At 65.4% G+C, this 21,842-nt stretch overlaps 2 protein-coding genes across 2 annotated transcripts; both read left to right on the forward strand.

The window, feature by feature from the left end:
- The first annotated feature begins 734 nt into the window (after positions 1 to 734).
- Positions 735 to 4,108, forward strand: LOC138103884 (M-phase inducer phosphatase 2-like). Its single transcript, XM_069002495.1, has 10 exons — positions 735 to 763; positions 1,089 to 1,125; positions 1,825 to 1,923; positions 2,099 to 2,305; positions 2,427 to 2,522; positions 2,871 to 2,933; positions 3,038 to 3,136; positions 3,454 to 3,587; positions 3,676 to 3,787; positions 3,974 to 4,108. The coding sequence occupies exons 1-10, from the start codon at positions 735 to 737 to the stop codon at positions 4,106 to 4,108; spliced, it is 1,011 nt and encodes a 336-aa protein (XP_068858596.1).
- A 4,665-nt stretch (positions 4,109 to 8,773) lies between these two features.
- LOC138103885 (M-phase inducer phosphatase 2-like) lies at positions 8,774 to 12,147 on the forward strand. The gene is made up of 10 exons (XM_069002496.1): positions 8,774 to 8,802; positions 9,128 to 9,164; positions 9,864 to 9,962; positions 10,138 to 10,344; positions 10,466 to 10,561; positions 10,910 to 10,972; positions 11,077 to 11,175; positions 11,493 to 11,626; positions 11,715 to 11,826; positions 12,013 to 12,147. The coding sequence occupies exons 1-10, from the start codon at positions 8,774 to 8,776 to the stop codon at positions 12,145 to 12,147; spliced, it is 1,011 nt and encodes a 336-aa protein (XP_068858597.1).
- Positions 12,148 to 21,842: the final 9,695 nt, after the last annotated feature.

The following is a 21,842-nucleotide window of genomic DNA, read 5'->3' on the forward strand; positions in this document are numbered from 1 at the left end:
GGCTGCCCCTGCCGCGGCTGTGGCACACGCCGTCCCCGCAGCCGCTGGCCTCGGACTGTGGCCGCCACTCGCTCTCTTGCCAGCCCCCGGATGCAGGTGAGGGATGCGGCTGCTCCGTCCCCGGGCGCTGCCCGGGCCTGGGCTCCTGCAGAGGGTGTTAGCCTAAGGGGACAGGGCTGTGGCGGGAGGGCTTGGCCGAGGGGCTGGCGAGGGGCTCGAGGCGGGGCAGCTGGTGGGGAGGGATGGGCGGGAGCCTAGAGCTGCGCTGGCCGGGGCGCAGCCGGGAAGCGCTGCGGTGACAGCCTGCTCCGGGGGACACGCGACATTCCATGGGCAGCGGTGCTCGCAGGGCCGTTGGCACCCGCCTGCTGGGGGACTCCGTGCCCGGCCCCGAAGTGCCCGGGGCCCCGGGCTGGGGGCAGGAGGCCGATCCCCGCAGCGGGGCTACTAGCCCAGTGCCTTGTTCCCGCAGGACTGGAGCCGGACTTCCCCACGCAGCAGAAGCCCGCGGCCGCGCAGGAAGAGTGAGCGGCCCCATGCCCGTGTCCTCCCGGGGACACCCCCTGTCCCTCCCCCGCGCAGCAGGGCCCGCTCTCAGCCTCGCTGGCGGCTGTGCAGCCAGCTGTGAGCCCCAGGCTGTGCCTGGGCGGTGGCAAGCTGGCCTGCTTGGGCGGCGACGTGGATGCCACCGCCACTGACCCCATCTCTGCTCTCCCCACAGCTCCCAGAGAACGATGCCGGCGTTCGGGAGAGCGCTCAAAGAGTAAGTGCAGGGGCTCTGTCCCTGCCGCAGGACATGAATGCCGGGCTGTCCCCGTGCCCAGGCTGTCCCTGTCCCACAGCCAAAAGCCAGGCTGTCCCCGTTCCCCCTGCTGGGGTCCCGCTCAGGCCGTTGGTGTTTCCTCAGTGCCTGGAGGTGGTTTTGCCCCAGGTCCCTTTGGGGAGCTGTGACAGCCCCGGGTGGGGGGGGGGGCGTCTCACCCCGCCCTGAGCACGTGGGGGACAGAGGTGGCAATGGCAGAGGGGTGGGACTCAGCGGCCCAGGCCACCTGCTGTCATTTGACCCTTTCCTCTGCCGGCTCTTGCAGCAGGAAGCTCCTTCGGCAGAGGATGCACGCGTTGCCGGTGAGTGCTGGAGGCTGCGCAGGGCTGAGCAGAGCGAGGCAGGATCCTGCCGAGTCCCTGGGCGAGCCGGGACGAGGAGGATGGAGGCAGGAGAGGGGGCAGGGCTGGTGCGCACCTCTCACCGCTGGCTGTCCCACAGGCGTGGCAGCGGGACGGCAGCCGCGTCCTGAAGGACATCTCGCAGCTGCAGGAGCGCAGGGACAGAGCGCGGCGGCGCCGCAGGGAGCCCGAGGATGAGGTGAGGGGGGCAGCGAGAGCTGGGGGGCAGGGAGGGGACAGAGGGGTGCTGACGCCGTGTCCCCCCCGCTGCAGGAGGGCTTTGTGGCCAAGAAGCTGCCGAGGCCGGGCCAGCGGAGCCATGGGGCCGCCAGGAGGGAGCCCCTTGCCGAGAGCCCCTGGGCCGCATCAGAGCTGCTGGTGAGAGAGGCTGGAGGGCTCGGGAGGGCAGCAGCGATGGGTGATGCCGGGGCTGCACGCGTGGGAGCTGCCGCTCCGAGCTGCCCGCGTGGCCTGGAGAGCTGCGGAGGTGGGAGATGGCCGGGCCGGGGGGTCACGGGGACAGCCCGTGCGTCTCCAAAGCTGGAAGGCACCGGCAGGTGGTGGATGGAGCTCGCCTATGGGATCCGTGCCTGCCTGCGGCTGGGAAGCAGCTGGCAGGACTTGTGCCCATTTCACGATCTCCTCTGCCTGTGCCCCAAGTCTCCCCAGCTGCTGCCCTGGCAGAGCGATGCCACCGTGCCCCAGGAGAAGGAGAACGTGGTGAGCACGCCGGTGATGAGCAAGGAGGAGGCAAAGCTGGTACGTGGGAGCCTTTGGGAAGTGGACAGAGCCCCACAATCCCCTCTTGGGGTCTCCACTGGGGCGTCTGGGGCCGCTGCTTGGTGAGCAGCAGCAGCCCAGAGACTGTGGGCTTGTCTTGGTCACGGGGAGCGGGAGCCTCGGCCGCTGCCCTGCTGGTGCTGGGGCTTGCCAGAGCGCCAGGCAGCAGCGCGGGCTCTCCCCACAGCGGCCGGGGAAGCGCAGCCAGTGCCGGCAGCTGTCCCGCTCGCCCTCGGAGCCGGGCAGTGTCGCCAGGCCCGTCCTGAAGCGGGGACAGCCCTCGGACAGCGACAGCCCTGTGGAGGCCAAGCGGCAGAGGAGGGTGGCCGGCAGCCCTGGCCAGGAGGCGTCGCTGGAGCCGGTGGGTGCTGGGGAAGGTGTGGGCTGAGAGCCAGCGTGTCCCTGGCCGGCCTGGGCCCCGGCCCGGCTCTGGCAGAGCCGCTGCTGACATTTGGGGGTGTCTCTGGCTGGTGCCTCGGCAGGGAGCGTGGCTGGAGCCTTCCCGCTCCGCCCGGCGTGAGGAGCTCGAGAACCTGCTGGCCAACGATGACCAGGAGCTCATCGGGGATTTCTCCAAGGTAGGGCCACGAGGATGGGGCAGGTGAGGGGGTGCCCCCATCATTCGGAACGGGGAGCATGGCTGGAGCCCCGCAGCGCTGTGAGAGCCCAAAGCGAGCTGGTGGCCCATGCCTGGGGCCACGGGGCCTTGGGGCCGTGACTTGCCAGCCTGCAGCATCGCTGCGGTGCATGAAGAGCCCCATGGCCGCTCCTCTGCTCCAGCCGTGTGGCACAGCCCCGTCTATGTGGCCCTTGCCCTCCCGCGGGGGCACAGCTGGCCGCTCGGGGGCTTGTGGGCTGGGGCGACAGGTTGCAGGCCTGGGAGGTGTCCTTGGAATGGGGCTGAGCCCAGAGCCTGTCTGTTGCAGCCTCACCTCCTGCCGACGGTGGAGGGTAAGGAGCCGGGCCTGAAGTACATCTCCCCTGAGACGGTAAGGGGGCTGCAGCCCCTCCCCGGCCCCCCCGAGGGGCTGCCTGCCTGCTCTCGCCCTGTCCCCCGGCTGTCCCCCCCTTTGGTGACGCGCTCCCCCCGCAGCTGGCGGCGGTGCTGGCGGGGCACTTCAGCAGCAGCATCGAGAGCAGCCTCGTCGTGGACTGCCGCTATCCCTACGAGTACGAGGGGGGCCACGTCAAGGTCAGAAGCCCCTCGTGGCCCTGGGGCCGGGAGGAAGGGCGGGGTCCGAAGCACCCTCGGAGGTGCTGAGCCCACGGCGAGGGCTCGAGCAGCCCCCCCGGAGGGCACTGAGCCGCCCGGTGGGGTGGAGCAGCCCCTGGGCAGTGCCGAGCCACCCCCTGAAGGGCTGGTTCGCAGCTGCAAGGAGGAGGGTGACGGTGTCCCAGGACCGCGGGTGACGGTGCTGCTGGGGGAGGCTTGGGGGCAGCGTCCTTGAGTCGCTGCACAAAATGCAATGGGACACGGAGGGGGAAAAGGCGCCTTCTCTGCCTCGCCAGGGCGCTGTCAACCTGCCGCTGCAGCGGGACGTGGAGGAATCGCTGCTGGAGCAGCCCATCGTGCCCCTGGACTCCAGCAGGAGGGTGATCGTCATCTTCCACTGCGAGTTCTCTGTTGAGCGGGGGCCCAAAATGTGAGTGATGGCCCGGGGGGCCCGCTGGGCTCTGCCAGCCGCGGATCCCGGCACGGGGGTGATGCCGCGCGTTTTGTCCGTGGCACAGGTGCAAGTTCCTGCGGGAGAGGGATCGCCGCTGCCACGAGTACCCCCAGCTGCACTACCCCGAGCTGTACGTGCTGAAGGGCGGCTACCGGGAGTTCTTCCTCCAGTTCCCGGTGAGTGCCGTCCCCGTGTCCCCTCGGTGGCAGGCGGTCGGCGCCGAGAGGGAAGAAGTGGCGGGGGCACACGGCGGTGGCGAGGGGCAGCTGTGGCTCTGAGCATCCTCGCCGCCACGGGCGGGGATCTGCAGGGCCGGCGGCTGCTGTGCTGCGGGGGCTGACGGAGCCGTCCGTGGCTTGCAGAGCCACTGCGAGCCCCGGGACTATCGGCCCATGCTGCACTCCGCGTTCAAGGAGGAGCTGCGCAAGTTCCGCGGGCAGAGGCGGCTCCGCGAGCGCGGCCGGCGGGCGCTCTTCAGCCGCGGGCGGGACCTGTGAGCGCCCGGGGGTCTCTCAGCCGCGTCGGGGCAGCGCTGGAGCTGGGAACGGAGGAAGGCTTCCCTTGGCTGCGGATGCGCCTCGCCTGCTCGCTCGGGTTTGCTGCGATGGCTTTGGGGTGGTAGTTTTTGTTCAGAGCGGTTTTGCGTTTGTTCGTTGCAAATATTTTTGTGTTTGTTCGTTGTTGCAAATATTTTTTTGTTCGTTGTTCGAAATATTTTGTGTTTGTTTGTTGTTATAAATATTTTTGCGTTTGTTTGTTGTTCTAAATACTTTTGTGTTTGTTTCCGGTTAGGAATAGTTTTGTGTTCGTTGTTATCAATATTTCTGAGTGTCTCCGTTGTTAGGATTGTTCGCTGCAGTCTCTGTTAATAAAGTCCGATTGCAGGAGAACAAAGGCGTGTCCTGAGCTCTCGCTGCCCGCACCAGGCTGCTGCAGGGGTGGGAGCCCCCGATGCGGGGCTGGTGGGATGGCCAGGCCGGGCTGGAGGGCTCTGCCGGGGGTCTGGGGACAGGGGCAGCTGCTGGCAGGGGACAGGGCTGAGGTGCTGGCTTCCTTGTGGGGCGTGGTGACTTCCCCAGGGACACGTGGGCAAGCGTTGGCCCCGTGGCTGCTGTTCCTGCGTGCTGGGCTGGCAGCAGCATGGCCCCGGACCTCCACGGGACCCTCTTTCCTGAGCATGCTGGGCTTGCAGGCAGGACCCGTGGGACACTTGGGGTGGTGACATGGCACCCCTCTCCCTGGGACCCCCACAGCCAGGATCCTGTCTTTTCTTAGGGGGACTCCTGAACTTTGCAGCACCCCCAGGGCTGGCACAGCCGTTGCTGAGGGGAGCCCGGGCTCAGTAGGACTCGCAGAACTGTGGCAGCCCCGTTTTGGGGGTCAGGGCTCATCAGGACACTCAGGACCATCAACCCCCCAAATTCTGAGATCCTCCTGTAGTGATTACACCCCCTCTCCACGGGACCCCCGCGGTAATGACAGCCCTCTTGAGTGGGGCTGGGCTCATCAGGAGCCCCGGGGCTTTAACACCTCACCGCCCTGCCTGGGAGCCCCAAAGCCGTGTTATCTCTCTTTGTAGAGGGCTCTTCTGGCCTTTGCAGCACCCCCAGGGCTGGCACAATTCCTTTTTGGGGGACAGGGCTCGCTGGGAGGCCGAGGGATGTGGCACCTTGAAGGGGTGGGTGTCCTTAACACCAGGGTCCCCCATTCTCTCTCGGGCAAGTGGCCTCCCAGTGCCAAGTGCTTCAGTCACCCTTGGGGCACCCATCCTCCCCTCCACTTCCCTGTGTTCCTGATGAGCTGAAGTCACTCCTGGATGCCCCAGGGGGGCTTCTCCATGCCCTCCCTTCCCCAGCCAGGTGACAGGGGCCTGGTTATGGGTGTTGGGCCTGGCCTTTGCTTTGCTTTGTGCCCCACCAGAGAATCCATCTCTGGCCAAAATTGCCCTGGCTCCTGCCTGCACCTCCTTGGCCCCATATCCACATCCTGCTCCATCCCAAACTGCCAATGGGCTCCTGGATCAGCTCCTGCCTCACGGACAATCCTGGTTTGAAAGTCTGACAAGGAGCACTGGCACACACACGGGCAAAGAGGCGTGTCCTCTACTGAAGAAGACCTTGGGGGGGGGGGTGAGTAATCAGAGGACTTTGGGGTGCCAGGAAGGCCACACAGCTGAGTAGCTCAAGCAGAAAACAGCAACGCCAATGAGAAGTCACAAGAGCAAAACAGAGGACTGCACTGATGCCATGAAGATTTTTGCCTTTTCTTTTATACCCGTTATACCCTTTTACAACTTCTCTGTTCCTAGTGCTTTTTCCCCACAGTCTTGGACTTGCTTGTCAAGCTAAGAGACTAAACATTTTAGAAGCTTCGTAGCTAGGGATCAGTGTGCCCCAGAGCCCAAGGTCCTCTCCAGAACACATTCTGTAAAGCAAGATAGAACCAAACAGGGGAAGGTTCCTTGGGGAGGGGGGCTCACTTGAGCCTCTCATTGGGGAATCTTTGATAGTTATGCTAATTAGTAAAACCTATAATGTTATACCCAATGTTGGGGGAGAGGGGGACACAGAGAGTCTCGGCGGGGTGCATCTCGATGCATATGACCTGGACGTGTACACCTAAGAATCCTTAAAAACGAACACCAAGGTAAAATCCCTTTTCCCCTTCTAACCATGTATGACTCTTGATTTTAAGAGTGGAAAAGGCATCAGCACAAAATGGCAAAAACAAAGACCTTTCCTAAAATCACCCGCAATTTTATTCTTTGTCAAATAATCCCCTTGCAGCTCTTCAAATGTTTCAGGGCAGCAGTCGGCAGTGCTTGAATAGCATCAAAGGTCACGGGCGTGACACCCAGCTTTCTCAGAATTCCTGATTTCTATAGAAGTACAGGTATCTAGAAAAATACACGGAAATTCACCGTGAGCAGGAGGAAGTGGTGCTTTCTGCAGGCTCCTGTCAGAGCTCTTGGCCCTCCACAAAGGAACGGGGCGCCTTCCCAACACCCACAAAGTGGGTTTGGACTCCCTGGCCGGCTTTGATCTCCAGGTGGGAGAAAAGGGAGGCCCAGTCGAACACCTTTGGGATTAGTTCTAGGTTATGATTCTTTTTGCCCCCAGTCTTTAGCTCCGCTAAAGTTCCATCTGCTTTGGCACATCCATGAGGAAAGTGAGGCAGGTTGGAACCACCGAGGACATCAACACCAGGGACTCCATGTCGAGGGCACGTTTGAAGAGCAAAGAAATCAAGTGCCCTTAAGTAAAAGTGACAACCAGCTGATTTGGTTTCTTTGAAGTCCGGTACAGAAAGAAAAGTTTTCAGCAGGTGAACAAAGCAGGCTGTTCACAAGTGCCATTAGAAACCAGAAACTCCACCCATAAAAACCCAACCTGCAGGATTTCAACCCTGCTTTCTCGACAGTGGACGTGGCACTCAGTGCCATGGCCTGGTTCTCAGGGTGCTGTTAGGTCATAACTTTATTACCCTGCAGGTGACACTCGAGGGCCATCAGGGGTGACCGAGTGTCCCCTGCAGTGCCAAGGTCCGGCCAGGCCAGGCGCGGGGACCGGGCTGGCCACGCCCCTTTCCTCGTTAGCCGCGCCCCTTTCTTCGTTAGCCACGCCCCTTTCCTCGTTGGCCACGCCCCTTTCGACCATCAACCGCCCCTTCGGCTCAGGCTCCGCCCCCACGCGCCCTCCGCAGCTCTCATTGGCCGCCGCCGTCCCCTCGCGCCCAGCGCCACCTCTCATTGGCTGCCGCCGTCGCCTCGTGCCGGCTGCGCTTTGCCATTGGCTGCGGGCGCCGCTGTTGTTGTTCGTGCTGTTCCTGGCAGCAGGAGCGGCCCGGGGCTCACCTGGCACCTCTCGTCCCCTCTCTTCGCCACTTAGCGCATCTTATCGCCTCTGGGCCCTTCTTAGCACCTCTCACCTCTTAGCTCTCTTCCCCTCCCACTCCTTACCATCTCTTGCCACCTGTCCCCTGTCCCCTGGCGCCGCTGTCTTGCCGCAGCTCGATCGTCGCTCGCTCGCTCGCTCCCTGCCCGGGCCATGTCACTGTGCGGCGGCCGCGGGCTGCCCGGGCTGGCGGCCATCTCCCCGCTGCCCTCGCCGGGCACGGCCCCGCTCACGCCGCTGGACAAGGGTGACCCGGCGGGCCCCGCCAGGTGAGGGGGTGGCCGAGGGCCAGCGGCTGGGAGGGGCTTTGGCCGCCCGCCGCACGCGGGACTGCCCCGACGGGACACGGCTGCTCCGCGCGGGGCTCGGCGGCGGGGCCGTGCCAAAGGGGGCTGGCACGCTTTGGGGATCCCCTGCTGCAGCTCCTGCCCCCGGCCCGGCAGGGCCACAAGGGGCGAGGCCCAAGCGGGCCGCTGACACTGCCCCGTCCTGACCGCCCGCAGGCACCGGGACACCCCGAAGCGGGGCCACGGGGGGCTGCCCCTGCCGCGGCTGTGGCACACGCCGTCCCCGCAGCCGCTGGCCTCGGACTGTGGCCGCCACTCGCTCTCTTGCCAGCCCCCGGATGCAGGTGAGGGATGCGGCTGCTCCGTCCCCGGGCGCTGCCCGGGCCTGGGCTCCTGCAGAGGGTGTTAGCCTAAGGGGACAGGGCTGTGGCGGGAGGGCTTGGCCGAGGGGCTGGCGAGGGGCTCGAGGCGGGGCAGCTGGTGGGGAGGGATGGGCGGGAGCCTAGAGCTGCGCTGGCCGGGGCGCAGCCGGGAAGCGCTGCGGTGACAGCCTGCTCCGGGGGACACGCGACATTCCATGGGCAGCGGTGCTCGCAGGGCCGTTGGCACCCGCCTGCTGGGGGACTCCGTGCCCGGCCCCGAAGTGCCCGGGGCCCCGGGCTGGGGGCAGGAGGCCGATCCCCGCAGCGGGGCTACTAGCCCAGTGCCTTGTTCCCGCAGGACTGGAGCCGGACTTCCCCACGCAGCAGAAGCCCGCGGCCGCGCAGGAAGAGTGAGCGGCCCCATGCCCGTGTCCTCCCGGGGACACCCCCTGTCCCTCCCCCGCGCAGCAGGGCCCGCTCTCAGCCTCGCTGGCGGCTGTGCAGCCAGCTGTGAGCCCCAGGCTGTGCCTGGGCGGTGGCAAGCTGGCCTGCTTGGGCGGCGACGTGGATGCCACCGCCACTGACCCCATCTCTGCTCTCCCCACAGCTCCCAGAGAACGATGCCGGCGTTCGGGAGAGCGCTCAAAGAGTAAGTGCAGGGGCTCTGTCCCTGCCGCAGGACATGAATGCCGGGCTGTCCCCGTGCCCAGGCTGTCCCTGTCCCACAGCCAAAAGCCAGGCTGTCCCCGTTCCCCCTGCTGGGGTCCCGCTCAGGCCGTTGGTGTTTCCTCAGTGCCTGGAGGTGGTTTTGCCCCAGGTCCCTTTGGGGAGCTGTGACAGCCCCGGGTGGGGGGGGGGGCGTCTCACCCCGCCCTGAGCACGTGGGGGACAGAGGTGGCAATGGCAGAGGGGTGGGACTCAGCGGCCCAGGCCACCTGCTGTCATTTGACCCTTTCCTCTGCCGGCTCTTGCAGCAGGAAGCTCCTTCGGCAGAGGATGCACGCGTTGCCGGTGAGTGCTGGAGGCTGCGCAGGGCTGAGCAGAGCGAGGCAGGATCCTGCCGAGTCCCTGGGCGAGCCGGGACGAGGAGGATGGAGGCAGGAGAGGGGGCAGGGCTGGTGCGCACCTCTCACCGCTGGCTGTCCCACAGGCGTGGCAGCGGGACGGCAGCCGCGTCCTGAAGGACATCTCGCAGCTGCAGGAGCGCAGGGACAGAGCGCGGCGGCGCCGCAGGGAGCCCGAGGATGAGGTGAGGGGGGCAGCGAGAGCTGGGGGGCAGGGAGGGGACAGAGGGGTGCTGACGCCGTGTCCCCCCCGCTGCAGGAGGGCTTTGTGGCCAAGAAGCTGCCGAGGCCGGGCCAGCGGAGCCATGGGGCCGCCAGGAGGGAGCCCCTTGCCGAGAGCCCCTGGGCCGCATCAGAGCTGCTGGTGAGAGAGGCTGGAGGGCTCGGGAGGGCAGCAGCGATGGGTGATGCCGGGGCTGCACGCGTGGGAGCTGCCGCTCCGAGCTGCCCGCGTGGCCTGGAGAGCTGCGGAGGTGGGAGATGGCCGGGCCGGGGGGTCACGGGGACAGCCCGTGCGTCTCCAAAGCTGGAAGGCACCGGCAGGTGGTGGATGGAGCTCGCCTATGGGATCCGTGCCTGCCTGCGGCTGGGAAGCAGCTGGCAGGACTTGTGCCCATTTCACGATCTCCTCTGCCTGTGCCCCAAGTCTCCCCAGCTGCTGCCCTGGCAGAGCGATGCCACCGTGCCCCAGGAGAAGGAGAACGTGGTGAGCACGCCGGTGATGAGCAAGGAGGAGGCAAAGCTGGTACGTGGGAGCCTTTGGGAAGTGGACAGAGCCCCACAATCCCCTCTTGGGGTCTCCACTGGGGCGTCTGGGGCCGCTGCTTGGTGAGCAGCAGCAGCCCAGAGACTGTGGGCTTGTCTTGGTCACGGGGAGCGGGAGCCTCGGCCGCTGCCCTGCTGGTGCTGGGGCTTGCCAGAGCGCCAGGCAGCAGCGCGGGCTCTCCCCACAGCGGCCGGGGAAGCGCAGCCAGTGCCGGCAGCTGTCCCGCTCGCCCTCGGAGCCGGGCAGTGTCGCCAGGCCCGTCCTGAAGCGGGGACAGCCCTCGGACAGCGACAGCCCTGTGGAGGCCAAGCGGCAGAGGAGGGTGGCCGGCAGCCCTGGCCAGGAGGCGTCGCTGGAGCCGGTGGGTGCTGGGGAAGGTGTGGGCTGAGAGCCAGCGTGTCCCTGGCCGGCCTGGGCCCCGGCCCGGCTCTGGCAGAGCCGCTGCTGACATTTGGGGGTGTCTCTGGCTGGTGCCTCGGCAGGGAGCGTGGCTGGAGCCTTCCCGCTCCGCCCGGCGTGAGGAGCTCGAGAACCTGCTGGCCAACGATGACCAGGAGCTCATCGGGGATTTCTCCAAGGTAGGGCCACGAGGATGGGGCAGGTGAGGGGGTGCCCCCATCATTCGGAACGGGGAGCATGGCTGGAGCCCCGCAGCGCTGTGAGAGCCCAAAGCGAGCTGGTGGCCCATGCCTGGGGCCACGGGGCCTTGGGGCCGTGACTTGCCAGCCTGCAGCATCGCTGCGGTGCATGAAGAGCCCCATGGCCGCTCCTCTGCTCCAGCCGTGTGGCACAGCCCCGTCTATGTGGCCCTTGCCCTCCCGCGGGGGCACAGCTGGCCGCTCGGGGGCTTGTGGGCTGGGGCGACAGGTTGCAGGCCTGGGAGGTGTCCTTGGAATGGGGCTGAGCCCAGAGCCTGTCTGTTGCAGCCTCACCTCCTGCCGACGGTGGAGGGTAAGGAGCCGGGCCTGAAGTACATCTCCCCTGAGACGGTAAGGGGGCTGCAGCCCCTCCCCGGCCCCCCCGAGGGGCTGCCTGCCTGCTCTCGCCCTGTCCCCCGGCTGTCCCCCCCTTTGGTGACGCGCTCCCCCCGCAGCTGGCGGCGGTGCTGGCGGGGCACTTCAGCAGCAGCATCGAGAGCAGCCTCGTCGTGGACTGCCGCTATCCCTACGAGTACGAGGGGGGCCACGTCAAGGTCAGAAGCCCCTCGTGGCCCTGGGGCCGGGAGGAAGGGCGGGGTCCGAAGCACCCTCGGAGGTGCTGAGCCCACGGCGAGGGCTCGAGCAGCCCCCCCGGAGGGCACTGAGCCGCCCGGTGGGGTGGAGCAGCCCCTGGGCAGTGCCGAGCCACCCCCTGAAGGGCTGGTTCGCAGCTGCAAGGAGGAGGGTGACGGTGTCCCAGGACCGCGGGTGACGGTGCTGCTGGGGGAGGCTTGGGGGCAGCGTCCTTGAGTCGCTGCACAAAATGCAATGGGACACGGAGGGGGAAAAGGCGCCTTCTCTGCCTCGCCAGGGCGCTGTCAACCTGCCGCTGCAGCGGGACGTGGAGGAATCGCTGCTGGAGCAGCCCATCGTGCCCCTGGACTCCAGCAGGAGGGTGATCGTCATCTTCCACTGCGAGTTCTCTGTTGAGCGGGGGCCCAAAATGTGAGTGATGGCCCGGGGGGCCCGCTGGGCTCTGCCAGCCGCGGATCCCGGCACGGGGGTGATGCCGCGCGTTTTGTCCGTGGCACAGGTGCAAGTTCCTGCGGGAGAGGGATCGCCGCTGCCACGAGTACCCCCAGCTGCACTACCCCGAGCTGTACGTGCTGAAGGGCGGCTACCGGGAGTTCTTCCTCCAGTTCCCGGTGAGTGCCGTCCCCGTGTCCCCTCGGTGGCAGGCGGTCGGCGCCGAGAGGGAAGAAGTGGCGGGGGCACACGGCGGTGGCGAGGGGCAGCTGTGGCTCTGAGCATCCTCGCCGCCACGGGCGGGGATCTGCAGGGCCGGCGGCTGCTGTGCTGCGGGGGCTGACGGAGCCGTCCGTGGCTTGCAGAGCCACTGCGAGCCCCGGGACTATCGGCCCATGCTGCACTCCGCGTTCAAGGAGGAGCTGCGCAAGTTCCGCGGGCAGAGGCGGCTCCGCGAGCGCGGCCGGCGGGCGCTCTTCAGCCGCGGGCGGGACCTGTGAGCGCCCGGGGGTCTCTCAGCCGCGTCGGGGCAGCGCTGGAGCTGGGAACGGAGGAAGGCTTCCCTTGGCTGCGGATGCGCCTCGCCTGCTCGCTCGGGTTTGCTGCGATGGCTTTGGGGTGGTAGTTTTTGTTCAGAGCGGTTTTGCGTTTGTTCGTTGCAAATATTTTTGTGTTTGTTCGTTGTTGCAAATATTTTTTTGTTCGTTGTTCGAAATATTTTGTGTTTGTTTGTTGTTATAAATATTTTTGCGTTTGTTTGTTGTTCTAAATACTTTTGTGTTTGTTTCCGGTTAGGAATAGTTTTGTGTTCGTTGTTATCAATATTTCTGAGTGTCTCCGTTGTTAGGATTGTTCGCTGCAGTCTCTGTTAATAAAGTCCGATTGCAGGAGAACAAAGGCGTGTCCTGAGCTCTCGCTGCCCGCACCAGGCTGCTGCAGGGGTGGGAGCCCCCGATGCGGGGCTGGTGGGATGGCCAGGCCGGGCTGGAGGGCTCTGCCGGGGGTCTGGGGACAGGGGCAGCTGCTGGCAGGGGACAGGGCTGAGGTGCTGGCTTCCTTGTGGGGCGTGGTGACTTCCCCAGGGACACGTGGGCAAGCGTTGGCCCCGTGGCTGCTGTTCCTGCGTGCTGGGCTGGCAGCAGCATGGCCCCGGACCTCCACGGGACCCTCTTTCCTGAGCATGCTGGGCTTGCAGGCAGGACCCGTGGGACACTTGGGGTGGTGACATGGCACCCCTCTCCCTGGGACCCCCACAGCCAGGATCCTGTCTTTTCTTAGGGGGACTCCTGAACTTTGCAGCACCCCCAGGGCTGGCACAGCCGTTGCTGAGGGGAGCCCGGGCTCAGTAGGACTCGCAGAACTGTGGCAGCCCCGTTTTGGGGGTCAGGGCTCATCAGGACACTCAGGACCATCAACCCCCCAAATTCTGAGATCCTCCTGTAGTGATTACACCCCCTCTCCACGGGACCCCCGCGGTAATGACAGCCCTCTTGAGTGGGGCTGGGCTCATCAGGAGCCCCGGGGCTTTAACACCTCACCGCCCTGCCTGGGAGCCCCAAAGCCGTGTTATCTCTCTTTGTAGAGGGCTCTTCTGGCCTTTGCAGCACCCCCAGGGCTGGCACAATTCCTTTTTGGGGGACAGGGCTCGCTGGGAGGCCGAGGGATGTGGCACCTTGAAGGGGTGGGTGTCCTTAACACCAGGGTCCCCCATTCTCTCTCGGGCAAGTGGCCTCCCAGTGCCAAGTGCTTCAGTCACCCTTGGGGCACCCATCCTCCCCTCCACTTCCCTGTGTTCCTGATGAGCTGAAGTCACTCCTGGATGCCCCAGGGGGGCTTCTCCATGCCCTCCCTTCCCCAGCCAGGTGACAGGGGCCTGGTTATGGGTGTTGGGCCTGGCCTTTGCTTTGCTTTGTGCCCCACCAGAGAATCCATCTCTGGCCAAAATTGCCCTGGCTCCTGCCTGCACCTCCTTGGCCCCATATCCACATCCTGCTCCATCCCAAACTGCCAATGGGCTCCTGGATCAGCTCCTGCCTCACGGACAATCCTGGTTTGAAAGTCTGACAAGGAGCACTGGCACACACACGGGCAAAGAGGCGTGTCCTCTACTGAAGAAGACCTTGGGGGGGGGGGGTGAGTAATCAGAGGACTTTGGGGTGCCAGGAAGGCCACACAGCTGAGTAGCTCAAGCAGAAAACAGCAACGCCAATGAGAAGTCACAAGAGCAAAACAGAGGACTGCACTGATGCCATGAAGATTTTTGCCTTTTCTTTTATACCAGTTATACCCTTTTACAACTTCTCTGTTCCTAGTGCTTTTTCCCCACAGTCTTGGACTTGCTTGTCAAGCTAAGAGACTAAACATTTTAGAAGCTTCGTAGCTAGGGATCAGTGTGCCCCAGAGCCCAAGGTCCTCTCCAGAACACATTCTGTAAAGCAAGATAGAACCAAACAGGGGAAGGTTCCTTGGGGAGGGGGGCTCACTTGAGCCTCTCATTGGGGAATCTTTGATAGTTATGCTAATTAGTAAAACCTATAATGTTATACCCAATGTTGGGGGAGAGGGGGACACAGAGAGTCTCGGCGGGGTGCATCTCGATGCATATGACCTGGACGTGTACACCTAAGAATCCTTAAAAACGAACACCAAGGTAAAATCCCTTTTCCCCTTCTAACCATGTATGACTCTTGATTTTAAGAGTGGAAAAGGCATCAGCACAAAATGGCAAAAACAAAGACCTTTCCTAAAATCACCCGCAATTTTATTCTTTGTCAAATAATCCCCTTGCAGCTCTTCAAATGTTTCAGGGCAGCAGTCGGCAGTGCTTGAATAGCATCAAAGGTCACGGGCGTGACACCCAGCTTTCTCAGAATTCCTGATTTCTATAGAAGTACAGGTATCTAGAAAAATACACGGAAATTCACCGTGAGCAGGAGGAAGTGGTGCTTTCTGCAGGCTCCTGTCAGAGCTCTTGGCCCTCCACAAAGGAACGGGGCGCCTTCCCAACACCCACAAAGTGGGTTTGGACTCCCTGGCCGGCTTTGATCTCCAGGTGGGAGAAAAGGGAGGCCCAGTCGAACACCTTTGGGATTAGTTCTAGGTTATGATTCTTTTTGCCCCCAGTCTTTAGCTCCGCTAAAGTTCCATCTGCTTTGGCACATCCATGAGGAAAGTGAGGCAGGTTGGAACCACCGAGGACATCAACACCAGGGACTCCATGTCGAGGGCACGTTTGAAGAGCAAAGAAATCAAGTGCCCTTAAGTAAAAGTGACAACCAGCTGATTTGGTTTCTTTGAAGTCCGGTACAGAAAGAAAAGTTTTCAGCAGGTGAACAAAGCAGGCTGTTCACAAGTGCCATTAGAAACCAGAAACTCCACCCATAAAAACCCAACCTGCAGGATTTCAACCCTGCTTTCTCGACAGTGGACGTGGCACTCAGTGCCATGGCCTGGTTCTCAGGGTGCTGTTAGGTCATAACTTTATTACCCTGCAGGTGACACTCGAGGGCCATCAGGGGTGACCGAGTGTCCCCTGCAGTGCCAAGGTCCGGCCAGGCCAGGCGCGGGGACCGGGCTGGCCACGCCCCTTTCCTCGTTAGCCGCGCCCCTTTCTTCGTTAGCCACGCCCCTTTCCTCGTTGGCCACGCCCCTTTCGACCATCAACCGCCCCTTCGGCTCAGGCTCCGCCCCCACGCGCCCTCCGCAGCTCTCATTGGCCGCCGCCGTCCCCTCGCGCCCAGCGCCACCTCTCATTGGCTGCCGCCGTCGCCTCGTGCCGGCTGCGCTTTGCCATTGGCTGCGGGCGCCGCTGTTGTTGTTCGTGCTGTTCCTGGCAGCAGGAGCGGCCCGGGGCTCACCTGGCACCTCTCGTCCCCTCTCTTCGCCACTTAGCGCATCTTATCGCCTCTGGGCCCTTCTTAGCACCTCTCACCTCTTAGCTCTCTTCCCCTCCCACTCCTTACCATCTCTTGCCACCTGTCCCCTGTCCCCTGGCGCCGCTGTCTTGCCGCAGCTCGATCGTCGCTCGCTCGCTCGCTCCCTGCCCGGGCCATGTCACTGTGCGGCGGCCGCGGGCTGCCCGGGCTGGCGGCCATCTCCCCGCTGCCCTCGCCGGGCACGGCCCCGCTCACGCCGCTGGACAAGGGTGACCCGGCGGGCCCCGCCAGGTGAGGGGGTGGCCGAGGGCCAGCGGCTGGGAGGGGCTTTGGCCGCCCGCCGCACGCGGGACTGCCCCGACGGGACACGGCTGCTCCGCGCGGGGCTCGGCGGCGGGGCCGTGCCAAAGGGGGCTGGCACGCTTTGGGGATCCCCTGCTGCAGCTCCTGCCCCCGGCCCGGCAGGGCCACAAGGGGCGAGGCCCAAGCGGGCCGCTGACACTGCCCCGTCCTGACCGCCCGCAGGCACCGGGACACCCCGAAGCGGGGCCACGGGGGGCTGCCCCTGCCGCGGCTGTGGCACACGCCGTCCCCGCAGCCGCTGGCCTCGGACTGTGGCCGCCACTCGCTCTCTTGCCAGCCCCCGGATGCAGGTGAGGGATGCGGCTGCTCCGTCCCCGGGCGCTGCCCGGGCCTGGGCTCCTGCAGAGGGTGTTAGCCTAAGGGGACAGGGCTGTGGCGGGAGGGCTTGGCCGAGGGGCTGGCGAGGGGCTCGAGGCGGGGCAGCTGGTGGGGAGGGATGGGCGGGAGCCTAGAGCTGCGCTGGCCGGGGCGCAGCCGGGAAGCGCTGCGGTGACAGCCTGCTCCGGGGGACACGCGACATTCCATGGGCAGCGGTGCTCGCAGGGCCGTTGGCACCCGCCTGCTGGGGGACTCCGTGCCCGGCCCCGAAGTGCCCGGGGCCCCGGGCTGGGGGCAGGAGGCCGATCCCCGCAGCGGGGCTACTAGCCCAGTGCCTTGTTCCCGCAGGACTGGAGCCGGACTTCCCCACGCAGCAGAAGCCCGCGGCCGCGCAGGAAGAGTGAGCGGCCCCATGCCCGTGTCCTCCCGGGGACACCCCCTGTCCCTCCCCCGCGCAGCAGGGCCCGCTCTCAGCCTCGCTGGCGGCTGTGCAGCCAGCTGTGAGCCCCAGGCTGTGCCTGGGCGGTGGCAAGCTGGCCTGCTTGGGCGGCGACGTGGATGCCACCGCCACTGACCCCATCTCTGCTCTCCCCACAGCTCCCAGAGAACGATGCCGGCATTCGGGAGAGCGCTCAAAGAGTAAGTGCAGGGGCTCTGTCCCTGCCGCAGGACATGAATGCCGGGCTGTCCCCGTGCCCAGGCTGTCCCTGTCCCACAGCCAAAAGCCAGGCTGTCCCCGTTCCCCCTGCTGGGGTCCCGCTCAGGCCGTTGGTGTTTCCTCAGTGCCTGGAGGTGGTTTTGCCCCAGGTCCCTTTGGGGAGCTGTGACAGCCCCGGGTGGGGGGGGGGGCGTCTCACCCCGCCCTGAGCACGTGGGGGACAGAGGTGGCAATGGCAGAGGGGTGGGACTCAGCGGCCCAGGCCACCTGCTGTCATTTGACCCTTTCCTCTGCCGGCTCTTGCAGCAGGAAGCTCCTTCGGCAGAGGATGCACGCGTTGCCGGTGAGTGCTGGAGGCTGCGCAGGGCTGAGCAGAGCGAGGCAGGATCCTGCCGAGTCCCTGGGCGAGCCGGGACGAGGAGGATGGAGGCAGGAGAGGGGGCAGGGCTGGTGCGCACCTCTCACCGCTGGCTGTCCCACAGGCGTGGCAGCGGGACGGCAGCCGCGTCCTGAAGGACATCTCGCAGCTGCAGGAGCGCAGGGACAGAGCGCGGCGGCGCCGCAGGGAGCCCGAGGATGAGGTGAGGGGGGCAGCGAGAGCTGGGGGGCAGGGAGGGGACAGAGGGGTGCTGACGCCGTGTCCCCCCCGCTGCAGGAGGGCTTTGTGGCCAAGAAGCTGCCGAGGCCGGGCCAGCGGAGCCATGGGGCCGCCAGGAGGGAGCCCCTTGCCGAGAGCCCCTGGGCCGCATCAGAGCTGCTGGTGAGAGAGGCTGGAGGGCTCGGGAGGGCAGCAGCGATGGGTGATGCCGGGGCTGCACGCGTGGGAGCTGCCGCTCCGAGCTGCCCGCGTGGCCTGGAGAGCTGCGGAGGTGGGAGATGGCCGGGCCGGGGGGTCACGGGGACAGCCCGTGCGTCTCCAAAGCTGGAAGGCACCGGCAGGTGGTGGATGGAGCTCGCCTATGGGATCCGTGCCTGCCTGCGGCTGGGAAGCAGCTGGCAGGACTTGTGCCCATTTCACGATCTCCTCTGCCTGTGCCCCAAGTCTCCCCAGCTGCTGCCCTGGCAGAGCGATGCCACCGTGCCCCAGGAGAAGGAGAACGTGGTGAGCACGCCGGTGATGAGCAAGGAGGAGGCAAAGCTGGTACGTGGGAGCCTTTGGGAAGTGGACAGAGCCCCACAATCCCCTCTTGGGGTCTCCACTGGGGCGTCTGGGGCCGCTGCTTGGTGAGCAGCAGCAGCCCAGAGACTGTGGGCTTGTCTTGGTCACGGGGAGCGGGAGCCTCGGCCGCTGCCCTGCTGGTGCTGGGGCTTGCCAGAGCGCCAGGCAGCAGCGCGGGCTCTCCCCACAGCGGCCGGGGAAGCGCAGCCAGTGCCGGCAGCTGTCCCGCTCGCCCTCGGAGCCGGGCAGTGTCGCCAGGCCCGTCCTGAAGCGGGGACAGCCCTCGGACAGCGACAGCCCTGTGGAGGCCAAGCGGCAGAGGAGGGTGGCCGGCAGCCCTGGCCAGGAGGCGTCGCTGGAGCCGGTGGGTGCTGGGGAAGGTGTGGGCTGAGAGCCAGCGTGTCCCTGGCCGGCCTGGGCCCCGGCCCGGCTCTGGCAGAGCCGCTGCTGACATTTGGGGGTGTCTCTGGCTGGTGCCTCGGCAGGGAGCGTGGCTGGAGCCTTCCCGCTCCGCCCGGCGTGAGGAGCTCGAGAACCTGCTGGCCAACGATGACCAGGAGCTCATCGGGGATTTCTCCAAGGTAGGGCCACGAGGATGGGGCAGGTGAGGGGGTGCCCCCATCATTCGGAACGGGGAGCATGGCTGGAGCCCCGCAGCGCTGTGAGAGCCCAAAGCGAGCTGGTGGCCCATGCCTGGGGCCACGGGGCCTTGGGGCCGTGACTTGCCAGCCTGCAGCATCGCTGCGGTGCATGAAGAGCCCCATGGCCGCTCCTCTGCTCCAGCCGTGTGGCACAGCCCCGTCTATGTGGCCCTTGCCCTCCCGCGGGGGCACAGCTGGCCGCTCGGGGGCTTGTGGGCTGGGGCGACAGGTTGCAGGCCTGGGAGGTGTCCTTGGAATGGGGCTGAGCCCAGAGCCTGTCTGTTGCAGCCTCACCTCCTGCCGACGGTGGAGGGTAAGGAGCCGGGCCTGAAGTACATCTCCCCTGAGACGGTAAGGGGGCTGCAGCCCCTCCCCGGCCCCCCCGAGGGGCTGCCTGCCTGCTCTCGCCCTGTCCCCCGGCTGTCCCCCCCTTTGGTGACGCGCTCCCCCCGCAGCTGGCGGCGGTGCTGGCGGGGCACTTCAGCAGCAGCATCGAGAGCAGCCTCGTCGTGGACTGCCGCTATCCCTACGAGTACGAGGGGGGCCACGTCAAGGTCAGAAGCCCCTCGTGGCCCTGGGGCCGGGAGGAAGGGCGGGGTCCGAAGCACCCTCGGAGGTGCTGAGCCCACGGCGAGGGCTCGAGCAGCCCCCCCGGAGGGCACTGAGCCGCCCGGTGGGGTGGAGCAGCCCCTGGGCAGTGCCGAGCCACCCCCTGAAGGGCTGGTTCGCAGCTGCAAGGAGGAGGGTGACGGTGTCCCAGGACCGCGGGTGACGGTGCTGCTGGGGGAGGCTTGGGGGCAGCGTCCTTGAGTCGCTGCACAAAATGCAATGGGACACGGAGGGGGAAAAGGCGCCTTCTCTGCCTCGCCAGGGCGCTGTCAACCTGCCGCTGCAGCGGGACGTGGAGGAATCGCTGCTGGAGCAGCCCATCGTGCCCCTGGACTCCAGCAGGAGGGTGATCGTCATCTTCCACTGCGAGTTCTCTGTTGAGCGGGGGCCCAAAATGTGAGTGATGGCCCGGGGGGCCCGCTGGGCTCTGCCAGCCGCGGATCCCGGCACGGGGGTGATGCCGCGCGTTTTGTCCGTGGCACAGGTGCAAGTTCCTGCGGGAGAGGGATCGCCGCTGCCACGAGTACCCCCAGCTGCACTACCCCGAGCTGTACGTGCTGAAGGGCGGCTACCGGGAGTTCTTCCTCCAGTTCCCGGTGAGTGCCGTCCCCGTGTCCCCTCGGTGGCAGGCGGTCGGCGCCGAGAGGGAAGAAGTGGCGGGGGCACACGGCGGTGGCGAGGGGCAGCTGTGGCTCTGAGCATCCTCGCCGCCACGGGCGGGGATCTGCAGGGCCGGCGGCTGCTGTGCTGCGGGGGCTGACGGAGCCGTCCGTGGCTTGCAGAGCCACTGCGAGCCCCGGGACTATCGGCCCATGCTGCACTCCGCGTTCAAGGAGGAGCTGCGCAAGTTCCGCGGGCAGAGGCGGCTCCGCGAGCGCGGCCGGCGGGCGCTCTTCAGCCGCGGGCGGGACCTGTGAGCGCCCGGGGGTCTCTCAGCCGCGTCGGGGCAGCGCTGGAGCTGGGAACGGAGGAAGGCTTCCCTTGGCTGCGGATGCGCCTCGCCTGCTCGCTCGGGTTTGCTGCGATGGCTTTGGGGTGGTAGTTTTTGTTCAGAGCGGTTTTGCGTTTGTTCGTTGCAAATATTTTTGTGTTTGTTCGTTGTTGCAAATATTTTTTTGTTCGTTGTTCGAAATATTTTGTGTTTGTTTGTTGTTATAAATATTTTTGCGTTTGTTTGTTGTTCTAAATACTTTTGTGTTTGTTTCCGGTTAGGAATAGTTTTGTGTTCGTTGTTATCAATATTTCTGAGTGTCTCCGTTGTTAGGATTGTTCGCTGCAGTCTCTGTTAATAAAGTCCGATTGCAGGAGAACAAAGGCGTGTCCTGAGCTCTCGCTGCCCGCACCAGGCTGCTGCAGGGGTGGGAGCCCCCGATGCGGGGCTGGTGGGATGGCCAGGCCGGGCTGGAGGGCTCTGCCGGGGGTCTGGGGACAGGGGCAGCTGCTGGCAGGGGACAGGGCTGAGGTGCTGGCTTCCTTGTGGGGCGTGGTGACTTCCCCAGGGACACGTGGGCAAGCGTTGGCCCCGTGGCTGCTGTTCCTGCGTGCTGGGCTGGCAGCAGCATGGCCCCGGACCTCCACGGGACCCTCTTTCCTGAGCATGCTGGGCTTGCAGGCAGGACCCGTGGGACACTTGGGGTGGTGACATGGCACCCCTCTCCCTGGGACCCCCACAGCCAGGATCCTGTCTTTTCTTAGGGGGACTCCTGAACTTTGCAGCACCCCCAGGGCTGGCACAGCCGTTGCTGAGGGGAGCCCGGGCTCAGTAGGACTCGCAGAACTGTGGCAGCCCCGTTTTGGGGGTCAGGGCTCATCAGGACACTCAGGACCATCAACCCCCCAAATTCTGAGATCCTCCTGTAGTGATTACACCCCCTCTCCACGGGACCCCCGCGGTAATGACAGCCCTCTTGAGTGGGGCTGGGCTCATCAGGAGCCCCGGGGCTTTAACACCTCACCGCCCTGCCTGGGAGCCCCAAAGCCGTGTTATCTCTCTTTGTAGAGGGCTCTTCTGGCCTTTGCAGCACCCCCAGGGCTGGCACAATTCCTTTTTGGGGGACAGGGCTCGCTGGGAGGCCGAGGGATGTGGCACCTTGAAGGGGTGGGTGTCCTTAACACCAGGGTCCCCCATTCTCTCTCGGGCAAGTGGCCTCCCAGTGCCAAGTGCTTCAGTCACCCTTGGGGCACCCATCCTCCCCTCCACTTCCCTGTGTTCCTGATGAGCTGAAGTCACTCCTGGATGCCCCAGGGGGGCTTCTCCATGCCCTCCCTTCCCCAGCCAGGTGACAGGGGCCTGGTTATGGGTGTTGGGCCTGGCCTTTGCTTTGCTTTGTGCCCCACCAGAGAATCCATCTCTGGCCAAAATTGCCCTGGCTCCTGCCTGCACCTCCTTGGCCCCATATCCACATCCTGCTCCATCCCAAACTGCCAATGGGCTCCTGGATCAGCTCCTGCCTCACGGACAATCCTGGTTTGAAAGTCTGACAAGGAGCACTGGCACACACACGGGCAAAGAGGCGTGTCCTCTACTGAAGAAGACCTTGGGGGGGGGGGTGAGTAATCAGAGGACTTTGGG

The sequence above is a fragment of the Aphelocoma coerulescens genome, assembly GCF_041296385.1.
Source record: "Aphelocoma coerulescens isolate FSJ_1873_10779 chromosome Z unlocalized genomic scaffold, UR_Acoe_1.0 ChrZ, whole genome shotgun sequence".
Taxonomy (NCBI): Eukaryota; Metazoa; Chordata; class Aves; order Passeriformes; family Corvidae; genus Aphelocoma; species Aphelocoma coerulescens.